Source organism: Aphelocoma coerulescens, chromosome 34 (assembly GCF_041296385.1).
Source record: "Aphelocoma coerulescens isolate FSJ_1873_10779 chromosome 34, UR_Acoe_1.0, whole genome shotgun sequence".
Classification (NCBI taxonomy): Eukaryota; Metazoa; Chordata; class Aves; order Passeriformes; family Corvidae; genus Aphelocoma; species Aphelocoma coerulescens.
This window is the reverse complement of record NC_091045.1, coordinates 34,137-58,320: the sequence shown is the minus strand read 5'-3', so window position 1 is coordinate 58,320 and position 24,184 is coordinate 34,137. Positions and strand designations below refer to the sequence as shown.

General features: G+C 49.2%; 1 protein-coding gene across 1 annotated transcript in view; it reads left to right on the top strand.

The window, feature by feature from the left end:
* The window catches only part of CLPTM1 (CLPTM1 regulator of GABA type A receptor forward trafficking), a 51,861-nt gene that overhangs the window by 17,404 nt on the left and 10,273 nt on the right, over window positions 1-24,184 (top strand). Inside the window, exons 6-13 of the mRNA XM_068998286.1 lie at window positions 1,546-1,663; window positions 3,921-4,006; window positions 4,964-5,084; window positions 8,751-8,995; window positions 14,338-14,431; window positions 16,436-16,626; window positions 18,231-18,326; window positions 23,587-23,722. Coding sequence (XP_068854387.1) covers window positions 1,546-1,663; window positions 3,921-4,006; window positions 4,964-5,084; window positions 8,751-8,995; window positions 14,338-14,431; window positions 16,436-16,626; window positions 18,231-18,326; window positions 23,587-23,722 — 1,087 coding nt within the window. The remainder of the gene's footprint in view (window positions 1-1,545; window positions 1,664-3,920; window positions 4,007-4,963; window positions 5,085-8,750; window positions 8,996-14,337; window positions 14,432-16,435; window positions 16,627-18,230; window positions 18,327-23,586; window positions 23,723-24,184) is intronic.

The window sequence follows — 24,184 nt, the reverse complement described above, 5'->3', positions numbered from 1 at the left end:
CAGGATTTTTCCCGACCTTTTCCCGGGATTTTTCCCGACCTTTTCCCGGGGTTTTCCCCAACCTTTCCCAGGGTTTTTCCCGACCTTTTCCCGGGATTTTTCCCACCCTTTTCCCGGGGTTTTTCCCAACCTTTTCCCGGGATTTTTCCCGACCTTTTCCTGGGTTTTTCCCGACCTTTTCCTGGGATTTTCCCGACCTTTTCCCGGGGTTTTTCCCGACCTTTTCCAGGGATTTTTCCCGACCTTTTCCCGGGGTTTTTCCCGACCTTTTCCTGGGGTTTTTCCCACCCTTTTCCTGGGGTTTTTCCCACCCTTTTCCCGGGGTTTTTCCCGACCTTTTCCCGGGGTTTTTCCCAACCTTTTCCTGGGATTTTTCCCAACCTTTTCCCAGGGTTTTTCCCAACCTTTTCCAGGGATTTTTCCCAACCTTTTCCCAGGGTTTTTCCCAACCTTTTCCAGGGATTTTTCCCACCCTTTTCCTGGGGTTTTTCCCAACCTTTTCCCGGGGTTTTTCCCACCCTTTTCCTGGGGTTTTTCCCAACCTTTTCCCAGGGTTTTTCCCGACCTTTTCCCGGGGTTTTTCCTGACCTTTCCCGGGGTTTTTCCCAACCTTTTCTGGAGTTTTTCCCAACCTTTTCCCGGGGTTTTTCCGAACCTTTCCTGGGATTTTTCCCGACCTTTCCCGGGGTTTTTCCCGACCTTTTCCCGGGGTTTTTCCCGACCTTCCCCGGGTTTTTCCCGACCTTTTCCCGGGATTTTTCCCGACCTTTTCCCGGGGTTTTTCCCGACCTTTTCCTGGGGTTTTTCCCACCCTTTTCCTGGGGTTTTTCCCACCCTTTTCCTGGGGTTTTTCCCGACCTTTTCCCGGGGTTTTTCCCGACCTTTTCCTGGGGTTTTTCCCACCCTTTTCCTGGGGTTTTTCCCACCCTTTTCCCGGGGTTTTTCCCGACCTTTTCCTGGGGTTTTTCCCGACCTTTTCCCGGGGTTTTTCCCGACCTTTTCCAGGGATTTTTCCCGACCTTTTCCCGGGGTTTTTCCCGACCTTTTCCCGGGATTTTTCCCGACCTTTTCCCGGGGTTTTTCCCGACCTTTTCCTGGGGTTTTTCCCACCCTTTTCCTGGGGTTTTTCCCACCCTTTTCCCGGGGTTTTTCCCGACCTTTTCCTGGGGTTTTTCCCGACCTTTTCCCGGGGTTTTTCCCGACCTTTTCCTGGGGTTTTTCCCGACCTTTTCCCGGGATTTTTCCCGACCTTTTCCCGGGGTTTTTCCCGACCTTTTCCTGGGGTTTTTCCCACCCTTTTCCCGGGGTTTTTCCCGACCTTTCCCGGGGTTTTTCCCGACCTTTTCCAGGGATTTTTCCCGACCTTTTCCCGGGGTTTTTCCCGACCTTTTCCCGGGATTTTTCCCGACCTTTTCCCGGGGTTTTTCCCGACCTTTTCCTGGGGTTTTTCCCACCCTTTTCCTGGGGTTTTTCCCACCCTTTTCCTGGGGTTTTTCCCGACCTTTTCCCGGGGTTTTTCCCGACCTTTTCCCGGGTTTTTCCCAGAGCGTGCAGCGGAACGGCTCCATCTACGTCCACGTTTACTTCACCAAGAGCGGCTTCCACCCGGACCCGCGGCAGAAGAGCCTCTACCGGCGCCTGGCCACCGTCCACACCTCCCGCAGTACGGAATTCCCGGGAATTCCAAGGAATTCCCGCTTTTTCCAGCCCCAAATCCCTCAGGAACAGCCCCATTTCCACCGGGAATTCCCGATTTTCCAGCCCCAAATCCCTCAGGAATGGCCCCATTCCCACCGGGAATTCCCGATTTTCCAGCCCCAAATCCCTCGGGAATGGCCCCATTTCCACCGGGAATTCCCAATTTCCAGCCCCAAATCCCTCAGGAACGGCCCCGTTCCCACCTGGCCACCGTCCACACCTCCCTTAGGATGGAATTCCTGGGAATTCCAAGGAATTCCCACTTTTTCAGCCCCAAATCCCTCGGGAACGGCTCCGTTTCCACTGGGAATTCCCAGTTTTCCAGCCCCAAATCCAGTGGGATCAGCCCTGAAATCCCCATTCCCACCGGAAATTCCTGATTTTCCAGCCCCAAATCCCTCAGGAACGGCCCCATTCCCACCTGGCCACCGTCCACACCTCCCGCAGTATGGAATTCCCGGGAATTCCAAGGAATTCCCACTTTTTCCAGCCCCAAATCCCTCGGGAACGGCCCCATTCCCACCTCGAATTCCCGATTTTCCAGCCCCAAATCTCTTGGAATGGCTCCATTCCCACCTGGCCACCGTCCACACCTCCCGCAGTACGGAATTCCCGCCTCTTCCAGCCCCAAATCCCTCAGGAATGGCCCCATTCCCACCGGGAATTCCCAATTTCCAGCCCCAAATCCCTCAGGAATGGCCCCATTTCCACCTGGAATTCCCAATTTTCCAGCCCCAAATCCCTCAGGAACGGCCCCGTTCCCACCTGGCGACCGTCCACACCTCCCGCAGTACGGAATTCCCGCCTCAAATTCCCTGGAATTCCCACCTTTTCCAGCCCCAAATCCCTCAGGAATGGCACCATTCCCACCGGGAATTCCCAATTTCCAGCCCCAAATCCCTCGGGAACAGCCCCATTCCCACCTGGAATTCCCACTTTTCCAGCCCCAAATCCAGTGGGATCAGCCCCAAAATCCCCATTCCTGCTGGGAATTCCCGATTTTCCAGCCCCAAATCCCTCAGGAACGGCCCCATTCCCACCTGGCCACCGTGCACACCTCCCACAGGATGGAATTCCCGGGAATTCCAAGGAATTTCCGCTTTTTCAGCCCCAAATCCCTCGGGAATGGCTCCATTTCCACCAGGAATTCCCAATTTTCCCATTTTCTCCCAATTTTTCCTGCTTTTTTCCCACTTTTTCCCCATTTTTCCCCATTTTTTCCATTTTTTCCCACTTTTTCGAACTTTCCTTTTTTTTCCCATTTTTTCCCCCTTTTTCCCCATTTCCCCCATTTTTTCCCCTTCTCTTCCCATTTTTCCCCATTTTCCCCCATTTTTTCCCCATTTTTTCCCCATTTTCCCCCATTTTTTCCCTTTCTCTTCCCATTTTCCCCCATTTTTTCCCCATTTCCCCCCATTTTTTCCCCTTCTCTTCCCATTTTTCCCCATTTCCCCCATTTTCCCCCCATTTTTCCCCATTTCCCCCCATTTTTTCCCCTTCTCTTCCCATTTTTTCCCATTTTTCCCCATTTCCCCCCATTTTTTCCCCTTCTCTTCCCATTTTCCCCCATTTTTTCCCCATTTCCCCCCATTTTTTCCCCTTCTCTTCCCATTTTTCCCCATTTCCCCCATTTTCCCCCCATTTTTCCCCATTTCCCCCCATTTTTTCCCCTTCTCTTCCCATTTTTTCCCATTTTTCCCCATTTTCCCCCATTTTTTCCCCTTCTCTTCCCAATTTTCCCCATTTTTTCCCCTTCTTTCCCCATTTTCCATTTTTTCCCCTTCTCTTCCCATTTTTCCCCATTTTTCCCCATTTTTTCCCCATTTTTTCCCATTTTTTTTCAATTTCCCCCCATTTTTCCCCTTTTTTTCCCTTCTCTTCCCATTTTTTCCCCATTTTCCCCCATTTTCCCTCATTTTTCCCCCTTTTTTCCCTTCTCTTCCCATTTTTCCCCATTTATCCCCATTTTCCCCCATTTTTTCCCCTTCTCTTCCCATTTTTCCCCATTTTTCCCCATTTCCCCCATTTTCCCCCATTTTTCCCCCATTTTCCCCCATTTTTTCCCCATTTCCCTCCATTTTTTCCCTTCTCTTCCCATTTTTTCCCCATTTCCCCCATTTTCCCCCCATTTTTCCCCATTTCCCCCCCATTTCCCCCCCATTTTTTCCCCTTCTCTTCCCGTTTTTGCTCATTTTTCCCGCTTTTTGCCCCATTTTCCCCAGTGATTAACAAATACAAGCGGCGGCGCTTCCAGAAAACCAAGAACCTCCTGACGGGAGAGACGGAGGCGGATCCCGAGATGATCAAGGTGGGAATTCTGCGCTGGGGCTTCCGCGGGGATTTGGGGGATTTTTGGGAATTTTGGGGATTTTTTGGGATTTTTGGGGATTTTTTGGGGATTTTTTAATGAATTTTTTGTGGGGTTTTGGGGATTTTTTGGGGATTATTTGGGGATTTTTTGGGGAATTTTGGGGAATTTTTCAGGGGAATTTTGGGGATTTTTTTGGGAGTTTTTTGGGGAGTTTTTGGGATTTTTGGGGGGATATTTTGGGATTTTTGGGGGAATTTTCGGGGATTTTTTGGGGATTTTTTTGGGATTTTTTGGGGGAATTTTTGGGGATTTTTTGGGGATTTTTTGGGATTTTTTGGGGAATTTTGGGGGATTTTTGGGGGATTTTTTGGGATTTTTTTGGGAATTTTTGGGGATTTTTTTTGGAATTTTTGGGGGAATTTTGGGGGATTTTTTGGGGGAATTTTTGGGGATTTTTTTGGGGAATTTTGGGGGTAATTTTGGGGATTTTTGGGGGGAAAATTTTGGGAATTTTTTGGGGGATTTCAGGGGGATTTTTCGGGGGACCTTTTTTGGGAATTTTTGGCGATTATTTTGGGATCCTTTTTGCACTTTTTAGGGGATTTTTTGGGGGGGGAATCTTTTGGAATTTTTGGCGGGGAATTTTTTAGAAATTCTTTCGGCAATTTTTTGGGGGAATTTCTTCGGGAATTCTTTTGGAATCTTTTCCCACGGGGATGGGAATTTTATCCCCAAATCCCTCCCCCCCCCCTTCCCCTTTTTTTAACCCTTCCCTGCCCTCCCCAAAGGCCGGGATCGCATCCCCGGCCCTGGGGCTGGGATTCCCCCTCCTCCCAGCGCGGCTTTTCCCGGGATTCCGGCTGACAATTCCCGGGATTCCCGCTGACAATTCCCGGGATTCCCGCTGACAATTCCCGGGATTCCCGCTGACAATTCCCGGGATTTCCCTTCCAGAGGGCCGAGGATTTCGGGCCGGTCGAGGTCATTTCCCACTGGCACCCCAACCTGACCATCAACATGGTGGACGACCACACGCCCTGGGTCAGGGGCAGCGTCCCCCCACCCCTGGACCAATGTGAGCCCCCCCTGGAATTCCGCCTTTTCCCGGGAAAAATTCCCAGAAAAAACGGGATTGGTTCGATCTCATGGGGTTTGCAGGGTTTTGGGGCTTCCCAGTTCATCCCAGTCCATCCCAGTCCATCCCAGTGCCACCCCCGGGTCAGGGGCAGCGTCCCCCCGCCCCTGGACCAATGTGAGCCCCCCCCCCGGAATTCCGCCTTTTCCCGGGAAAAATTCCCACAAAAAACGGGGTTGGTTCGATCTCATGGGGTTTGGAAGGTTCCGGTTCATCCCAGTGCATCCCAGTCCATCCCAGTGCATCCCAGTCCATCCCAGTGCCAACCTCGGGTCAGGGGCACCCCTGGACCAATGTGAGCCCCCCCGGAATTCCGCCTTTTCCCGGGAAAATTCCCAGAAAAAACGGGATTGGTTCGATCTCATGGGGTTCAGAAGGTTCTGGTAGCTTCCAGTGCATCCCAGTCCATCCCAGTCCATCCCAGTGCCACCCCCGGGTCAGGGGCAGCGTCCCCCCGCCCCTGGACCAATGTGAGCCCCCCCTGGAATTCCGCCTTTTCCCGGGAAAAATTCCCAGAAAAAACGGGATTGGTTCGATCTCATGGGGTTTGCAGGGTTTTGGGGCTTCCCAGTTCATCCCAGTCCATCCCAGTGCCACCCCCGGGTCAGGGGCAGCGTCCCCCCGCCCCTGGACCAATGTGAGCCCCCCCTGGAATTCTGCCTTTTCCCGGGAAAAATTCCCACAAAAAACGGGATTGGTTTGATCTCATGGGGTTTGCAGGGTTTTGGGGCTTCCCAGTTCATCCCAGTCCATCCCAGTGCCACCCCCGGGTCAGGGGCAGCCTCCCCCCGCCCCTGGACCAATGTGAGCCCCACCCCCCCGGAATTCCGCCTTTTCCCGGGAAAAATTCCCACAAAAAACGGGATTGGTTTGATCTCATGGGGTTTGCAGGGTTTTGGGGCTTCCCAGTTCATCCCAGTCCATCCCAGTGCCACCCCCGGGTCAGGGGCAGCCTCCCCCCGCCCCTGGACCAATGTGAGCCCCCCCCCCCTGGAATTCCGCCTTTTCCCGGGAAAAATTCCCACAAAAAACGGGATTGGTTCGATCTCATGGGGTTTGCAGGGTTTTGGGGCTTCCCAGTTCATCCCAGTCCATCCCAGTCCATCCCAGTGCCACCCCCGGGTCAGGGGCAGCGTCCCCCCGCCCCTGGACCAATGTGAGCCCCCCCCCCGGAATTCCGCCTTTTCCCGGGAAAAATTCCCACAAAAAACGGGGTTGGTTCGATCTCATGGGGTTTGGAAGGTTCCGGTTCATCCCAGTGCATCCCAGTCCATCCCAGTGCATCCCAGTCCATCCCAGTGCCAACCTCGGGTCAGGGGCACCCCTGGACCAATGTGAGCCCCCCCGGAATTCCGCCTTTTCCCGGGAAAATTCCCAGAAAAAACGGGATTGGTTCGATCTCATGGGGTTCAGAAGGTTCTGGTAGCTTCCAGTGCATCCCAGTTCATCCCAGTCCATCCCAGTGCCACCCCCGGGTCAGGGGCAGCGTCCCCCCGCCCCTGGACCAATGTGAGCCCCCCCGGAATTCCGCCTTTTCCCGGGAAAAATTCCCACAAAAAACGGGATTGGTTCGATCTCACGGGGTTCAGAAGGTTCTGGTTCATCCCAGTCCATCCCAGTCCATCCCAGTCCATCCCAGTGCCAACCTCGGGTCAGGGGCACCCCTGGACCAATGTGAGCCCCCCCGGAATTCTGCCTTTTCCCGGGAAAAATTCCCACAAAAAACGGGATTGGTTGGGCTTTGTGGGGCTGGGAGGGTTTTGGGACTTCCCAGTACATCCCAGTCCATCCCAGTCCATCCCAGTTCCCCACTCCCAACCCCTTTTCCCCCATTCCCAACCCCATTTCCGCCACTCCCAACTCCCATTACCCCCCATTCCCACAGGAGTTTTTCCCCCCACTCCCAACCCCATTTCCCCACTCCCAACCCCCTTTATCCCATTCCCATGGGCTTTTCCCCACTCCCAATGAGTTTACCCCACTCCCAACCCCATTTCCCCACTCCCAACTCCCATTTCCCCACTTCCAACCCCATTTCCCCCACTCCCAACCCCATTTCCCCCACTCCCAACCCCATTCCCCCACTCCCAACCCCATTTCCCCACTCCCAACCCCATTTCCCCCACTCCCAACTCCCATTTCCCCACTTCCAACCCCATTTCCCCCACTCCCAACCCCATTTCCCCCACTCCCAACTCCCATTTCCCCACTCCCAACCCCATTTCCCCACTCCCAACCCCATTTCCCCACTCCCAACTCCCATTTCCCCCACTCCAAATGAGTTTCCCCCACTCCCAACCCCATTTCCCCCACTCCAAATGAATTTCCCCCACTCCCAACCCCATTTCCCCACTCCCAACCCCATTTCCCCACTCCCAACTCCCGTTTCCCCACTCCCAATCCCATTTCCCCACTCCCAACCCCATTTCTCCCATTCCCACGGGGTTTCCCCCACTCCCAACCCCATTTCCCCACTCCCAACCCCATTTCCCCACTCCCAGCCCCATTTCCCCACTCCCAACCCCATTTCCCCACTCCCAACCCCATTTCCCCCACTCCCAACCCCCTTTATCCCATTCCCATGGGGTTTTCCTCACTCCCAATGAATTTATCCCACTCCCAGCCCCATTTATCCCACTCCCAGCCCCATTTATCCCACTCCCAGCCCCATTTCCCCACTCCCAACTCCCATTCCCCCCACTCCCAACCCCATTTCCCCCACTCCCAACTCCCATTTTCCCCACTCCCAACTCCCATTCCCCCACTCCCAACTCCCATTACCCCCCATTCCCATGGGGTTTTCCCCGCTCCCAACCCCATTTCCCCACTCCCAACCCCATTTCCCCACTCCCAACCCAATTTATCCCATTCCGATTGAACTTATCCCACTCCCAACCCCATTTCTCTGCTCCCAACCCCATTTCCCCACTCCCAACTCCCATTCCCCCCACTCCCAACCCCATTTCCCCACTCCCAACCCCATTTATCCCTTTCCAATTGAACTTATCCCACTCCCAACCCCATTTCCCCCACTCCCAACCCCATTTCCCCCACTCCCAACCCCATTTCCCCCACTCCCAACCCCATTTCCCCCACTCCCAACCCCTTTTCCGCACTCCCAACTCCCATTTCCCCACCCCCAACCCCATTTCTCCCATTCCCACAGGGTTTTCCCCACTCCCAATTCCATTCCCCCCACTCCCAACCCCCTTTATCCCATTCCAAATGAATTTATCCCACTCCCAACCCCATTTATCCCATTCCAAATGAATTTATCCCCACTCCCAACCCCATTTCCCCACTCCCAACCCCATTTATCCCTTTCCAATTGAACTTATCCCACTCCCAACCCCCTTTTCCCCACTCCCGACCCCTTTTCCCCCACTCCCAACCCCATTTCTCCCATTCCCACAAGGTTTTCCCCACTCCCAATTCCATTCCCCCCACTCCCAACCCCCTTTATCCCATTCCAAACGAACTTATCCCACTCCCAACCCATTCCCCCACTCCCAACCCCATCCCCCCCCACTCCCACATCACCCCCCCCAACTCCCACCCGATTTAACCCCTTCCTTTCCCCCCCTCTCTCTCCCCCCCCTCCACCAGACGTGAAGTTCGACGCCCTGAGCGGCGACTACTTCCCCATCGTCTACTTCAACGACTACTGGAACCTGCAGCGGGACTACTTCCCCATCAACGAGTCCGTGCGGCGGCTGCCCTTCCGCGTCTCCTTCTGCCCGCTGTCGCTGTGGCGCTGGCAGCTCTACGCCGCGCAGAGCTCGCGCTCGCCATGGAGCTTCCTGGGCGAGGAGCTCTACGAGCAGTCGGACGAGGAGCAGGACTCCGTCAAGGTGGGACTTCGGGATCTGGGGGGGCACTTGTTTGGGGGGGTTTGGGGGGTTTTTATGTTTTTTTTATGGTTTTTTTGGGGGTTTTTTTATGATTTTTTAATGGTTTTTTAATGGGGTTTTTTGGGTTTTTTATGGATTTTTTAATAGGTTTTTAATGGGTTTTTTATGGTTTTTTTAATGGGTTTTTTATGGGTTTTTTATGGTTTTTCTAATGAGGTTTTTATGGGTTTTTTTATGAGTTTTTTTAATGGGTTTTTTATGAGTTTTTTTATGGGTTTTTAATGGGTTTTTTATGGGTTTTTTACGGGGTTTTTAATGCATTTTTTTATGCTTTTTTATGGGCTTTTTATGGGTTTTTAATGCGTTTTTATGGGGTTTTTATGGGGTTTTAATGGGGTTTTTATGTGTTTTTTAATGGGTTTTCTATGGTTTTTTATGCGGTTTTTTATGCGTTTTTTATGGGTTTTTTTATGGGGTTTTTATGGGTTTTTATGCGGTTTTTTATGCTTTTTTAATGGGCTTTTTATGGGGTTTTTATGGGTTTTTTTAATGTGTTTTTGATTTTTTTTAATGGTTTTTTTAATGGGGTTTTTAGGGGTTTTTTAGGGTTTTTTTAGGGGTTTTTAGGGGTTTTTAGGGGTTTTTAGGGGGTTTTTAGGGGGTTTTTATGCTACGAGCTGGCAGCTCTACGCCGCGCAGAGCTCGCGCTCGCCATGGAGCTTCCTGGGCGAGGAGCTCTACGAGCAGTCGGACGAGGAGCAGGACTCCGTCAAGGTGGGACTTCGGGATCTGGGGGGCTGCTGTTGGCTGCCTTGTTTGGGGTTTTTTTTTATGGTTTTTTTTGGTTTTTTTATGGGTTTTTTATGGGTTTTTTTGGGTTTTTTTATGATTTTGTAGGGGTTTTTTATGGGGTTTTGATGGTTTTTTTAGGGTTTTTTTATGGGGTTTTTTTTATGGTTTTAATGGGTTTTTTATGGGTTTTTTAATGGGGTTTTTATGGGGTTTTAATGCGTTTTTTTATGGGTTTTTTAATGGGTTTTTTATGGGTTTTAATGCGTTTTTTTATGCTTTTTTAATGGGTTTTTTATGGGTTTTTTAATGGGTTTTTTATGCGTTTTTTATGCGTTTTTTTATAGGTTTTTTAATGGGTTTTTTAATGGGTTTTAATGCTTTTTTAATGGGTTTTTATGCGTTTTTTTATGGGCTTTTTATGGGTTTTTAATGGTTTTTTTATGCTTTTTTTATGGGTTTTTTATGGGGTTTTTATGGGTTTTTAATGGGTTTTTTTCTGGTTTTTTTCTGGGTTTTTTTCTGGGTTTTTAATGGGTTTTTTATGGGTTTTTTATGCATTTTTTTATGGGGGTTTTATGGGTTTTTTTATGGGTTTTTTATGGGTTTTTTATGCGGTTTTTTATGGGGTTTTTAGGGGTTTTTAGGGGGTTTTTAGGGGGTTTTTAGGAGGTTTTTAGGGGGTTTTTATGCTACGAGCTGGCAGCTCTACGCCGCGCAGAGCTCGCGCTCGCCATGGAGCTTCCTGGGCGAGGAGCTCTACGAGCAGTCGGACGAGGAGCAGGACTCCGTCAAGGTGGGACTTCGGGATCTGGGGGTTGTTTGGGTCTTGTTTGGGGGGGTTGGGGGGTTTTTATGTTTTTTTTATGTTTTTTTGTGGTTTTTTATGATTTTTTAGGGGTTTTTTATGGGTTTTTTTGGGTTTTTTATGGATTTTTTAATAGGTTTTTAATGGGTTTTTTATGGTTTTTTTAATGGGGTTTTTATGGGGTTTTTATGGGTTTTTATGCGGTTTTTTATGCTTTTTTAATGGGCTTTTTATGGGGTTTTTATGGGTTTTTTTAATGTGTTTTTGATTTTTTTTAATGGTTTTTTTAATGGGGTTTTTAGGGGTTTTTTAGGGTTTTTTTAGGGGTTTTTAGGGGTTTTTAGGGGGTTTTTAGGGGTTTTTAGGGGGTTTTTATGCTACGAGCTGGCAGCTCTACGCCGCGCAGAGCTCGCGCTCGCCATGGAGCTTCCTGGGCGAGGAGCTCTACGAGCAGTCGGACGAGGAGCAGGACTCCGTCAAGGTGGGACTTCGGGATCTGGGGGGGGCTGCTGTTGGCTGCCTTGTTTGGGGTTTTTTTTTATGTTTTTTTTTGGTTTTTTTATGGGTTTTTTATGGGTTTTTTTGGGTTTTTTTATGATTTTTCAGGGGTTTTTTATGGGGTTTTGATGGGTTTTTTATGGGTTTTTTATGGTTTTTTTAATGGGGTTTTTATGGGTTTTTTATGGGTTTTTTAATGGGGTTTTTATGCGTTTTTTATGCGTTTTTTATGCGTTTTTTATGGGTTTTTTAATGGGTTTTTTATGGGGTTTTTAATGGGGTCTTTATGGGGTTTTTTAGGGGTTTTTTATGGGTTTTTTAATGGGGTTTTTATGGTTTTTTTCTGAGTTTTTTTCTGGGTTTTTTAATGGGGTTTTTATGGGTTTTTTATGCTTTTTTTATGCTTTTTTAATGGGTATTTTCTGGGATTTTTTATGGGTTTTTTATGGGTTTTTTATGTTTTTTTTAATGGGGTTTTTATGGTTTTTTATGGGGTTTTAATGGGTTTTTTAATGTGTTTTTTATGGTTTTTTAATGGGGTTTTTATGAGTTTTTTATGGGGTTTTTTATGGGGTTTTTATGGGATTTTATGGGTTTTTTAATGGGTTTTTTATGGGGTTTTTATGGGGTTTTTAGGGGTTTTTTATGCGTTTTTTAATGAGTTTTTTATGTGTTTTGTATGCGTTTGTTATGCGGTTTTTTATGCTTTTTTATGGGCTTTTTATGGGTTTTTAATGCATTTTTTATGGGGTTTTTATGGGGTTTTTATGGGTTTTTTAGGGTTTTTTTATGGATTTTTTAATGGGGTTTTTATGGGTTTTTCGGGGGTTTTTTAGGGAGTTTTTATGGTTTTTTTAAATGGGGTTTCTATGCATTTTTTATGGGGTTTTTATGGGTTTTTTATGTGTTTTTTTATGGGTTTTTTATGCATTTTTTAATGGGGTTTTTATGCGTTTTTTAATGCTTTTTTTATGGATTTTTTATGCATTTTTTATGGGCTTTTAATGGGGTTTTTATGGTTTTTTAGGGGTTTTTTATGGGTTTTTATGGGTTTTTTATGCATTTTTTTGCTTTTTTACGGGTTTTTTAGGGGCTTTTTTTGGGTTTTTAATACTTTTTTTATGGGGTTTTTATGGGTTTTTTTATGGGGTTTTTATGGGTTTTTAAGGGATTTTTAATGGGTTTTTTATGGATTTTGTAATGGGGTTTTTAAGGCTTTTTTATGAGTTTTTTAATGGGTTTTTTATGGTTATTTTCTGGGGTTTTTTCTGGTTTTTTGCTGGTTTTTTTCTGGTTTTTTTTTTTCCTGATTTTTCCTGATTTTTTTCCCCAATTTTTCTGGATTTTTTCTGATTTTTTTTCCCAATTTTTCCTGATTTTTTCCAATTTTCCCTTGATTTTTTCCTGATTTTTCCCGATTTTTCCTGATTTTTTTCCCGATTTTTTTCCCCAATTTTTCCTGATTTTTTTTCCTGATATTTTCGTGATTTTTTTTCCTGATTTTTTCCTGATTTCTTGTGATTTTTCCTGATTTTTTGCCCAATTTTTTCCTGATTTTTCCCCAATTTATCCTGATTTTCCCTGATTTTTTCCAGTTTTCCCTGGTTTTCTTCTGATTCTTTCCTGATTTTTCCTGATTCTTTCCTGATTTTTGCCCAACATTTTCTGGGGTTTTTTTCCTGATTTTTCCCGATTTTTTCCCCTGATTTTTTCCTGATTTTTTCCCAATTTTTTCCTGATTTTTTTTCCCGATTTTTCCTGGTTTTTTTTTTTATTTTCCCTGATTTTTTTTCCCTGTTTTTTCCTGATTGTTCCCTGGTTTTTCCCCAGTTTGTTCCCAATTTCTCCTGATTTTTTCCTTATTTTTCTTGATTTCTCCTGATTTTTTCCCAATTTTTTTCCTGATTTCTCCTGATTTTTTCCTGATTTTTCCTGGGTTTTTTCCCAATTTTCCCTGATTTTTTCCCATTTTTCCCATTCCAGGTGCCTCTCCTGGAGACCAACCCCATTCCCAGTGACCCCAAATCCCATTCCCAGTGCTCCCAGTCCCTCCCAGTCCCTCCCAGTCCCTCCCAGGGCTGCGTTCACTCCTAAATTCCCAGGATTTTCCCGTTTTTTCCCGTTTTTTCCCATTTTTACCCATTTTTTCCCATTTTTTCCCGTTTTTTCCCCATTCCAGGTGGCTCTCCTGGAGACCAACCCCATTCCCAGTGACCCCAAATCCCATTCCCAGTGCTCCCAGTCCCATTCCCCGTGCTCCCAGTCCCTCCCAGGGCTGCGTTCACTCCTAAATTCCCGGGATTTTCCCATTTTTTCCCGTTTTTTCCCGTTTTTTCCCATTTTTTCCCATTTTTTCCCCATTCCAGGTGGCTCTCCTGGAGACCAACCCCATTCCCAGTGACCCCAAATCCCCTCCCAGTGCTCCCAGTCCCATTCCCCGTGCTCCCAGTCCCTCCCAGGGCTGCGTTCACTCCTAAATTCCCGGGATTTTCCCATTTTTTCCCGTTTTTACCCATTTTTTCCCATTTTTTCCCGTTTTTTCCCCATTCCAGGTGGCTCTCCTGGAGACCAACCCCATTCCCAGTGACCCCAAATCCCATTCCCAGTGCTCCCAGTCCCTCCCAGGGCTGCGTTCACTCCTAAATTCCCGGGATTTTCCCGTTTTTTCCTGTTTTTTCCCGTTTTTACCCATTTTTTCCCGTTTTTTCCCGTTTTTTCCCCATTCCAGGTGGCTCTCCTGGAGACCAACCCCATTCCCAGTGACCCCAAATCCCATTCCCAGTGCTCCCAGTCCCTCCCAGGGCTGCGTTCACTCCTAAATTCCCGGGATTTTCCCATTTTTTCCCATTTTTTCCCATTTTTACCCATTTTTTCCCGTTTTTTCCCGTTTTTTCCCCATTCCAGGTGGCTCTCCTGGAGACCAACCCCATTCCCAGTGACCCCAAATCCCATTCCCAGTGCTCCCAGTTCCCTCCCAGGGCTGCGTTCACTCCCAAATTCCCGGGATTTTCCCATTTTTTCCCATTTTTACCCATTTTTTCCCGTTTTTTCCCGTTTTTTCCCCATTCCAGGTGGCTCTCCTGGAGACCAACCCCATTCCCAGTGACCCCAAATCCCATTCCCAGTGCTCCCAGTCCCTCCCAGGGCTGCGTTCACTCCCAAATTCCCGGGATTTTCCCATTTTTTCCCGTTTTTTCCCGTTTTTACCCATTTTTTCCCGTTTTTTCCCGTTTTTTCCCCGTTCCAGGTGGCTCTCCTGGAGACCAACCCGTACCTCCTGGCTCTCACCATCGTCGTCTCCATCGTCCACAGCGTCTTCGAGTTCCTGGCCTTCAAAAACGGTGACGATTCCCAACTTTTCCCGGGAATTTTCCCCCGGAATTCCCTTTTCCCGCCCATCCCGCTCCGTTCCCGGCCCTTTTCCTTGGTTTTACTGGGAATTCTTGGCTCTGAGGGCCTGGAATTCCCTTTTCCCGCCCATCCAGCTCCGTTCCCGGCCCTTTTCCTTGGTTTTACTGGGAATTCTTGGCTCTGAGGGCCTGGAATTCCCTTTTCCCGCCCATCCCGCTCCGTTCCCGGCCCTTTTCCTTGGTTTTACTGGGAATTCTTGGCTCTGAGGGCCTGGAATTCCCTTTTCCTGCCCACCCAGCTCCGTTCCCGGCCCTTTCCCTTCGTTCCCAGGGGGAATTTTTGTCGTTCCCGCCGGGAATTCTTCCCTTTAAGGACCCCAAATCCCCATTTTCCCACCCATTCCCACTCATTCCCACTGGGAATTTTTCCCTGGAATCCCCATTTCCCTCCATTCCCACTGGGAATTCTTCCCTGGAATCCCCATTTCCCACCCATTCCCTCCATTCCCAATGGGAATTTTTCCCTGGAATCCCCATTTCCCACCCTTCCCACTGGGAATTCTCCCCTCCAAACCCCCCAAACCCCCATTCCCTCCATTCCCACTGGGAATCCCCCCCTCCAAACCCCCATTCCCACCGGGAATTCTTGGCTGGAATCCCCATTTCCCACCCTTTCCACTGGGAATTCTCCGTTTAAACCCCCAAATCCCCATTTCCCACTTTTTCCCACCCATTCCCATCAGGAATTCTTCCCTTTAAGGACCCCAAATCCCCATTTTTCCACCCATTCCCTTCATTCCCACTGGGAATTCTTGGCTGGAATCCCCTTTTTCCACCCTTCCCACCGGGAATTCTCCCCTCCAAACCCCCCAAACCCCATTCCCCTCCCATTTCCTCCATTCCCAATGGGAATTCTTGGTTGGAATCCCCATTTCCCACCCATCCCCACCCATTCCCACTGGAAATCCCCCCCTCCAAACCCCTCCAAACCCCTCCAAACCCCCATCCCCACCCATTCCCACTGGGAATTCTCCCCTTTAAGGACCCCAAACCCCCATTTCCCACCTTTTCCCGCCCTTCCCAGTGGGAATTCTCCCCTCCAAACCCCCCAAACCCCCATTTCCCTCCATTCCCACTGGGAATTCTTCCCTGGAATCCCCATCCCCCACCCATCCCCACCCATTCCCACTGGAAATCCCCCCCTCCAAACCCCCCCAAACCCCCATTCCCACCCATTCCCAATGGGAATTCTCCCCTTTAAGGACCCCAAACCCCCATTTCCCACCTTTTCCCACCCTTCCCAGTGGGAATTCTCCCTTCCAAACCCCCCAAACCCCCATTCCCCACCCATCCCCACCCATTCCCACTGGAAATCCCCCCCTCCAAGCCCCCCCAAACCCTCATTTCCTCCATTCCCACTGGGAATTCTTCCCTGGAATCCTCATTTCCCACCCATTCCCACCAGGAATTCTCCCCTTCAAAGACCCCAAACCCCCATTTCCTCCATTCCCACCGGGAATTTTTCCCTGGAATCCCCATTCCCCACCCATTCCCTCCATTCCCACTGGGAATTCTTGGCTGGAATCCCCATTTCCCACCCATTCCCTCCATTCCCAATGGGAATTTTTCCCTGGAATCCCCATTTCCCACCCTTCCCACTGGGAATTCTCCCCTCCAAACCCCCCAAACCCCCATTCCCTCCATTCCCACTGGGAATCCCCCCCTCCAAACCCCCATTCCCACCGGGAATTCTTGGCTGGAATCCCCATTTCCCACCCTTTTCTCCATTCCCATTGGGAATTCTCCCCTTTAAGGACCCCAAAACCCCCATTCCCCACCCATCCCCGCCCTTCCCACTGGGAATTCTCCCCTTTAAGGACCCCAAATCCCCATTTTCCACCCATTCCCACTGGGAATCCCCTCCCAAACCCCCCCAGACCCCCATTTCCCCCCCATCCTGACCCGGATTCCCTGTGCCCCGCTGTGCCCGGGCAGACATCCAGTTCTGGAACAGCCGGCAGTCTCTGGAAGGGCTCTCGGTGCGCTCCGTCTTCTTCGGCGTTTTCCAGTCGCTGGTGGTGCTGCTCTACATCCTGGACAACGAGACCAACTTCGTGGTGCAGCTCAGCGTCTTCATCGGCCTCCTCATCGACCTCTGGAAGATCACCAAGGTCATGGATGTGCGGGTGAGTCGGGATTTCACTGCATTTTTCCGGATTTTCTTGGATTTTTCCTGGATTTTTCCCGGATTTTCCTGGATTTTTCCCAGATTTTCCTGGATTTTTCCCGGATTTTCCTGCATTTTTTCTGCATTTTTCCTGGATTTTCCCGGATTTTCCCAGGTTTTCCTGGATTTTTCCCGGATTTTCCTGGATTTTCCTGCATTTTTCCTGGATTTTTCCCGCATTTTCCTGGATTTTCCTGGATTTTTCCTGGATTTTCCTGGATTTTTTCCGGATTTTCCTGCATTTTTCCTGCATTTTCCTGCATTTTTCCCAGATTTTCCTGCATTTTTCCTGCATTTTTCCCAGATTTTTCCGGATTTTCCCGGATTTTCCTGCATTTTTCCTGCATTTTTCCTGCATTTTCCTGGATTTTTCCCAGATTTTCCCGCATTTTTCCTGCATTTTTCCCAGATTTTCCTGGATTTTCCTGGACTTTCCTGGATTTTTCCCATATTTTCCTGGATTTTCCTGCATTTTCTTGGATTTGCCTGGATTTTCCTGGATTTTTCCCGGATTTTTCCCGGATTTTCCTGGATTTTTCCCGGATTTTCCCAGATTTTTCCCGGATTTTCCTGGATTTTTCCAGGATTTTTCCCAGATTTTCCCAGATTTTTCCCGGATTTTCCTGGATTTTTCCTGGATTTTCCCGGATTTTCCTGCATTTTTCCTGCATTTTTTCCTGCATTTTTCCTGGATTTTTCCTGCATTTTCCCGGATTTTCCCGGATTTTTCCTGGATTTTCCTGGATTTTCCTGGATTTTTCCCAGATTTTCCCGGATTTTCCTGCATTTTTCCTGCATTTTTCCCAGATTTTTCCAGATTTTCCCGGATTTTTCCTGCATTTTTCCTGCATTTTTCCTGCATTTTCCCGGATTTTTCCTGGATCTTTCCTGGATTTTCCCAGATTCTCCCAGATTTTCCCAGATTTTCCCGGATTTTCCTGGATTTTCCCGGATTTTCCTGGATTTCCCTGGAGTTTGTTGATGATTTTTTTGGGTTTTTTGGGGTTTTTTTGGGAGCAGCTGGACCGGGAGCACAAAGTGGCCGGGATGTTCCCCCACGTGAGCTTCACGGATAAATCCACCTAAGGGGGCTTTTTCCTGGATTTTCCTGGATCTTCCTGGATTTTCCCGGATTTTCCTGGATTTTCCCGGATTTTCCTGGATCTTCCTGGATTTTCCCGGATTTTCCTGGATTTTCCCGGATTTTCCTGGATTTTTCCTGGAATTTTCCCAGACTTTTCCTGGATTTTCCCGGATTTTTCCCAGATTCTCCCAGATTTTCCTGGATCTTCCCGGATTTTCCCGGATTTTCCCAGATTTTCCTGGATTTTCCTGGATTTCCCTGGAGTTTGTTGATGATTTTTTGGGGTTTTTGGGGTTTTTTTGGGAGCAGCTGGACCGGGAGCACAAAGTGGCCGGGATGTTCCCCCACGTGAGCTTCACGGATAAATCCACCTAAGGGGGCTTTTTCCTGGATTTTCCTGGATTTTCCTGGATTTTCCCGGATTTCCCTGGAGTTTGTTGATGATTTTTTTGGGGTTTTTTGGGTTTTTTTGGGAGCAGCTGGACCGGGAGCACAAAGTGGCCGGGATGTTCCCCCGCGTGAGCTTCACGGATAAATCCACCTACGTGGAGTCGTCCACCAAGGTCTACGACGACGTGAGTCGGGATTTGGGATCGGGATCGTCGGGATGGGGGCGGAATTCCGGCGGGGTTTGGGGAGGGCGGGGTGGGGGTGGGGTGGGATTGTTGGGAATGGCCCCAAAATAGAGCTGGGATTGTTGGGAGTGGTCCCAGAATTGAGCTGGAATGGATGGGAATGGTCCAAAATTATGGGAAATGGAGCTGGGATTGTTGGGAATGGACCCAAAATGGAGCTGGGATTGTTGGGAATGGTCCCAAAATGGAGCTGGGATTGCTGGGAATGGTCCCAGAATTGAGCTGGAATGGATGGGAATGGTCCAAAATTATGGGAAATGGAGCTGGGATTGTTGGGAATGGACCCAAAATGGAGCTGGGATTGTTGGGAATGGTCCCAAAATGGAGCTGGGATTGTTGGGAATGACCCAAAATTATGGGGAATGGAGCCGGAATTGTTGGGAATGGTCCCAAAATGGAGCTGGGATTGTTGGGAATGGTCCCAAAAAGGAGCTGGGATTACTGGGAATGACCCAAAATGGAGCTGGGATTGTTGGGAATGGTCCCAAAATGGAGCTGGGATTGTTGGGAATGACCCAAAATTATGGGGAATGGAGCCGGAATTGTTGGGAATGGTCCCAAAATGGAGCTGGGATTGTTGGGAATGGCCCCAAAATGGAGCTGGGATTGTTGGGAATGGTCCCAAAATGGAGCTGGGATTGCTGGGAATGGTCCCAAAATGGAGCTGGGATTGTTGGGAATGGTCCCAAAATGGAGCTGGGATTGCTGGGAATGGTCCTAAAATGGAGCTGGGATTGTTGGGAATGGTCCCGAAATTGAGCTGGGATTGCTGGGAATGGTCCCAAAATGGAGCTGGGATTGTTGGGAATGGTCCCAAAATGGAGCTGGGATTGCTGGGAATGGTCCTAAAATGGAGCTGGGATTGCTGGGAATGACCCAAAATGGAGCTGGGATTGTTGGGAATGACCCAAAATGGAGCTGGGATTGTTGGGAATGGTCCCAAAATGGAGCTGGGATTGTTGGGAATGGTCCTAAAATTGAGCTGGGATTGTTGGGAATGACCCAAAATGGAGCTGGGATTGTTGGGAATGGTCCCAAAATGGAGCTGGGATTGTTGGGAATGGTCCCGAAATGGAGCTGGGATTGTTGGGAATGACCCAAAATGGAGCTGGGATTGTTGGGAATGGTCCCAAAATTATGGGGAAGGGAGCTGGGATTGCTGGGAATGGTCCTAAAATGGAGCTGGGATTGTTGGGAATGGTCCCGAAATTGAGCTGGGATTGCTGGGAATGGTCCCAAAATGGAGCTGGGATTGTTGGGAATGGTCCCAAAATGGAGCTGGGATTGTTGGGAATGGTCCCAGAATTGAGCTGGAATGGATGGGAATGGTCCAAAATTATGGGAAATGGAGCTGGGATTGTTGGGAATGGTCCCAAAATGGAGCTGGGATTGTTGGGAATGACCCAAAATTATGGGGAATGGAGCCGGAATTGTTGGGAATGGTCCCAAAATGGAGCTGGGATTGTTGGGAATGGCCCCAAAATGGAGCTGGGATTGTTGGGAATGGTCCCAAAATTATGGGAAATGGAGCTGGAATTGCTGGGAATGGACCAAAATGCAGCTGGGATTGTTGGGAATGGTCCCAAAATGGAGCTGGGATTGCTGGGAATGACCCAAAATGGAGCTGGGATTGCTGGGAATGGTCCCAAAATGGAGCTGGGATTGTTGGGAATGACCCCAAAATGGAGCTGGGATTGCTGGGAATGGTCCCAAAATGGAGCTGGGATTGTTGGGAATGACCCAAAATGGAGCTGGGATTGTTGGGAATGGCCCAAAATGGAGCTGGGATTGTTGGGAATGGTCCCAAAATGGAGCTGGGATTGTTGGGAATGGCCCAAAATGGAGCTGGGATTGTTGGGAATGGCCCAAAATGGAGCTGGGATTGTTGGGAATGGTCCCAAAATGGAGCTGGGATTGTTGGGAATGGTCCTAAAATTGAGCTGGGATTGTTGGGAATGACCCAAAATGGAGCTGGGATTGTTGGGAATGACCCAAAATGGAGCTGGAATTGCTGGGAATGGTCCCAAAATGGAGCTGGGATTGTTGGGAATGGTCCCAAAATGGAGCTGGGATTGTTGGGAATGGTCCTAAAATTGAGCTGGGATTGTTGGGAATGACCCAAAATGGAGCTGGGATTGCTGGGAATGGTCCCAAAATGGAGCTGGGATTGTTGGGAATGGTCCCAAAATTATGGGAAATGGAGCCGGAATTGCTGGGAATGGTCCCAAAATGGAGCTGGGATTGTTGGGAATGGTCCCAAAATGGAGCTGGGATTGCTGGGAATGACCCAAAATGGAGCTGGGATTGCTGGGAATGGTCCCAAAATGGAGCTGGGATTGTTGGGAATGGCCCCAAAATGGAGCTGGGATTGCTGGGAATGGTCCCAAAATGGAGCTGGGATTGTTGGGAATGGTCCCAAAATTATGGGAAATGGAGCCGGAATTGCTGGGAATGGCCCCAAAATGGAGCTGGGATTGTTGGGAATGACCCAAAATGGAGCTGGGATTGCTGGGAATGGTCCTAAAATGGAGCTGGAATTGTTGGGAATGACCCAAAATGTAGCTGGGATTGTTGGGAATGGCCCCAAAATGGAGCTGGGATTGTTGGGAATGACCCAAAATGGAGCTGGGATTGTTGGGAATGGTCCCGAAATGGAGCTGGGATTGTTGGGAATGGTCCCAGAATTGAGCTGGAATGGATGGGAATGGTCCAAAATTATGGGAAATGGAGCTGGAATTGTTGGGAATGGTCCCAAAATGGAGCTGGGATTGTTGGGAATGACCCAAAATGGAGCTGGGATTGCTGGGAATGGCCCCAAAATGGAGCTGGGATTGTTGGGAATGACCCAAAATGGAGCTGGGATTGTTGGGAATGGCCCCAAAATGGAGCTGGGATTGCTGGGAATGGTCCCAGAATTGAGCTGGAATGGATGGGAATGGTCCAAAATTATGGGAAATGGAGCTGGGATTGTTGGGAATGGACCCAAAATGGAGCTGGGATTGTTGGGAATGGTCCCAAAATGGAGCTGGGATTGTTGGGAATGGTCCCAAAATGGAGCTGGGATTGTTGGGAATGGTCCCAAAATTATGGGGAATGGAGCCGGAATTGTTGGGAATGGCCCCAAAATGGAGCTGGGATTGTTGGGAATGGTCCTAAAATTGAGCTGGGATTGTTGGGAATGACCCAAAATGGAGCTGGGATTGTTGGGAATGGTCCCAAAATTATGGGAAATGGAGCTGGGATTGTTGGGAATGGTCCCGAAATTGAGCTGGGATTGTTGGGAATGGTCCCAAAATTATGGGGAATGGAGCCGGAATTGTTGGGAATGGTCCCAAAATGGAGCTGGGATTGTTGGGAATGACCCAAAATGGAGCTGGGATTGCTGGGAATGGCCCCAAAATGGAGCTGGGATTGTTGGGGATGGTCCCAAAATGGAGCTGGAATTCCCGGGAATGGCCCCAAATGAATGAGGGATTCCCAGGAATGACTCCAAATCAAGCTGGAATTCCCAGGAATGACCCCAAACAAATGAGGAATTCCCAGAAATGACCCCAAATCGAGCTGGAATTCCCAGAAATGACCCCAAATTGAGCTGAAATTCCCGGGAATGACCCCAAATGAATGAGGGATTCTCAGGAATAACTCCGAATCGAGCTGGAATTCCCGGGAATGACCCCAAACAGATGAGGAATTCCCAGAAATGACCCCAAATGGAGCTGGAATTCCCAGGAATGACCCCAAATGGAGCTGGAATTCCCAGAAATTACCCCAAATCGAGCTGGAATTCCCAGAAATGACCCCAAATGGAGCTGGAATTCCCAGGAATGACCCCAAACCGAGCTGGAATTCCCAGAAATGACCCCAAACGGAGCTGGAATTCCCAGAAATGACCCCAAATTGAGCTGGAATTCCCGGGAATGACCCCAAATGAATGAGGGATTCTCAGGAATGACTCCGAATCGAGCTGGAATTCCCGGGAATGACCCCAAATTGAGCTGAAATTCCCGGGAATGACCCCAAACAAATGAGGAATTCCCAGAAATGACCCCAAATCGAGCTGGAATTCCCAGAAATGACCCCAAATGGAGCTGGAATTCCCAGAAATTACCCCAAATCGAGCTGGAATTCCCAGAAATGACCCCAAATGGAGCTGGAATTCCCAGGAATGACCCCAAATCGAGCTGGAATTCCCAGATATTACTCCAAATTGAGCTGGAATTCCCAGGAATGACCCCAAACAGATGAGGAATTCCCAGAAATGACCCCAAACGGAGCTGGAATTCCTGGGAATGACCCCAAACGGATGAGGAATTCCCAGAAATGACCCCAAATTGAGCTGAAATTCCCGGGAATGACCCCAAATGAATGAGGGATTCTCAGGAATGACTCCGAATCGAGCTGGAATTCCCGGGAATGACCCCAAACAAATGAGGAATTCCCAGGAATGACCCCAAATGGAGCTGGAATTCCCAGAAATGACCCCAAATTGAGCTGAAATTCCCAGGAATGACCCCAAACGGATGAGGAATTCCCAGAAATGACCCCAAATCAAGCTGGAATTCCCAGAAATGACCCCAAATTGAGCTGGAATTCCCAGAAATGACCCCAAACGGAGCTGGAATTCCCGGGAATGACCCCAAATGAATGAGGGATTCTCAGGAATGACCCCAAATCGAGCTGGAATTCCCGGGAATGACCCCAAATGAATGAGGGATTCTCAGGAATGACCCCAAATCGAGCTGGAATTCCCAGAAATGACCCCAAACGGAGCTGAAATTCCCGGGAATGATCTCGAACAGATGAGGAATTCCCAGAAATGACCCCAAATGGAGCTGGAATTCCCAGAAATGACCCCAAATTGAGCTGGAATTCCCAGATATTACTCCAAATTGAGCTGGAATTCCCAGAAATGACCCCAAACAGATAAGGAATTCCCAGGAACGACCCCGAACGGAGCTGGAATTCCCAGAAATGACCCCAAACAGATGAGGAATTCCCAGGAATGACCCCGAACGGAGCTGGAATTCCCAGGAACACCCCCGGGGCCGACGAACAAAGGCGCCCCGAACCCCAACCAGCACCAGAGCCCCAAACGAAGGAGGAACGACCCCAAAACCGCAGGGAACGGCCCCGGAACGGGGAGGGCGGGGCCGGGCCGGGTGGCAGGGCCCGGTGGCAGCGGCTCTTCCCGGTTTTCCAGATGGCGTTCCGGTACCTGTCGTGGATCCTGTTCCCGCTGCTGGGCTGCTACGCCGTGTACAGCCTGCTGTACCTGGAGCACAAGGGCTGGTACTCGTGGGTGCTCAGCATGCTCTACGGCTTCCTGCTGACCTTCGGTGCGTGCCCGCGGCCGGGAACGCTCCGGAAAGGCCACGGAGAAAGGGTCCTGAAAGCCCAGAGGAAGGGTCCTGAAAATCCCAGAGGAAGGGTCCTGAAAATCCCAGAGGAAGGGTCCTGAAAGCCCAGAGGAAGGGTCCTGAAAGCCCAGAGAAAGGGTCCTGAAAGCCCAGAGAAAGGTCCTGAAATCCCATAGGAAGGGTCCTGAAAGCCCAGAGAAAGGGTCCTGAAATCCCATAGAAGGATTCCTAAAAATCCCATAGAAAGGTTCCTAAAAATCCCATAGAAAGGGTCCTGAAATCCCATAAAGAGGTTCCTAAAATCCCAGAGGAAGGGTCCTGAAATCCCAGAGGAAGGGTCCTGAAAATCCCATAGAAAGGTTCCTGAAATCCCATAAAGAGGTTCCTAAAATCCCAGAGGAAGGGTCCTGAAATCCCAGAGAAAGGGTCCTGAAAGCCCAG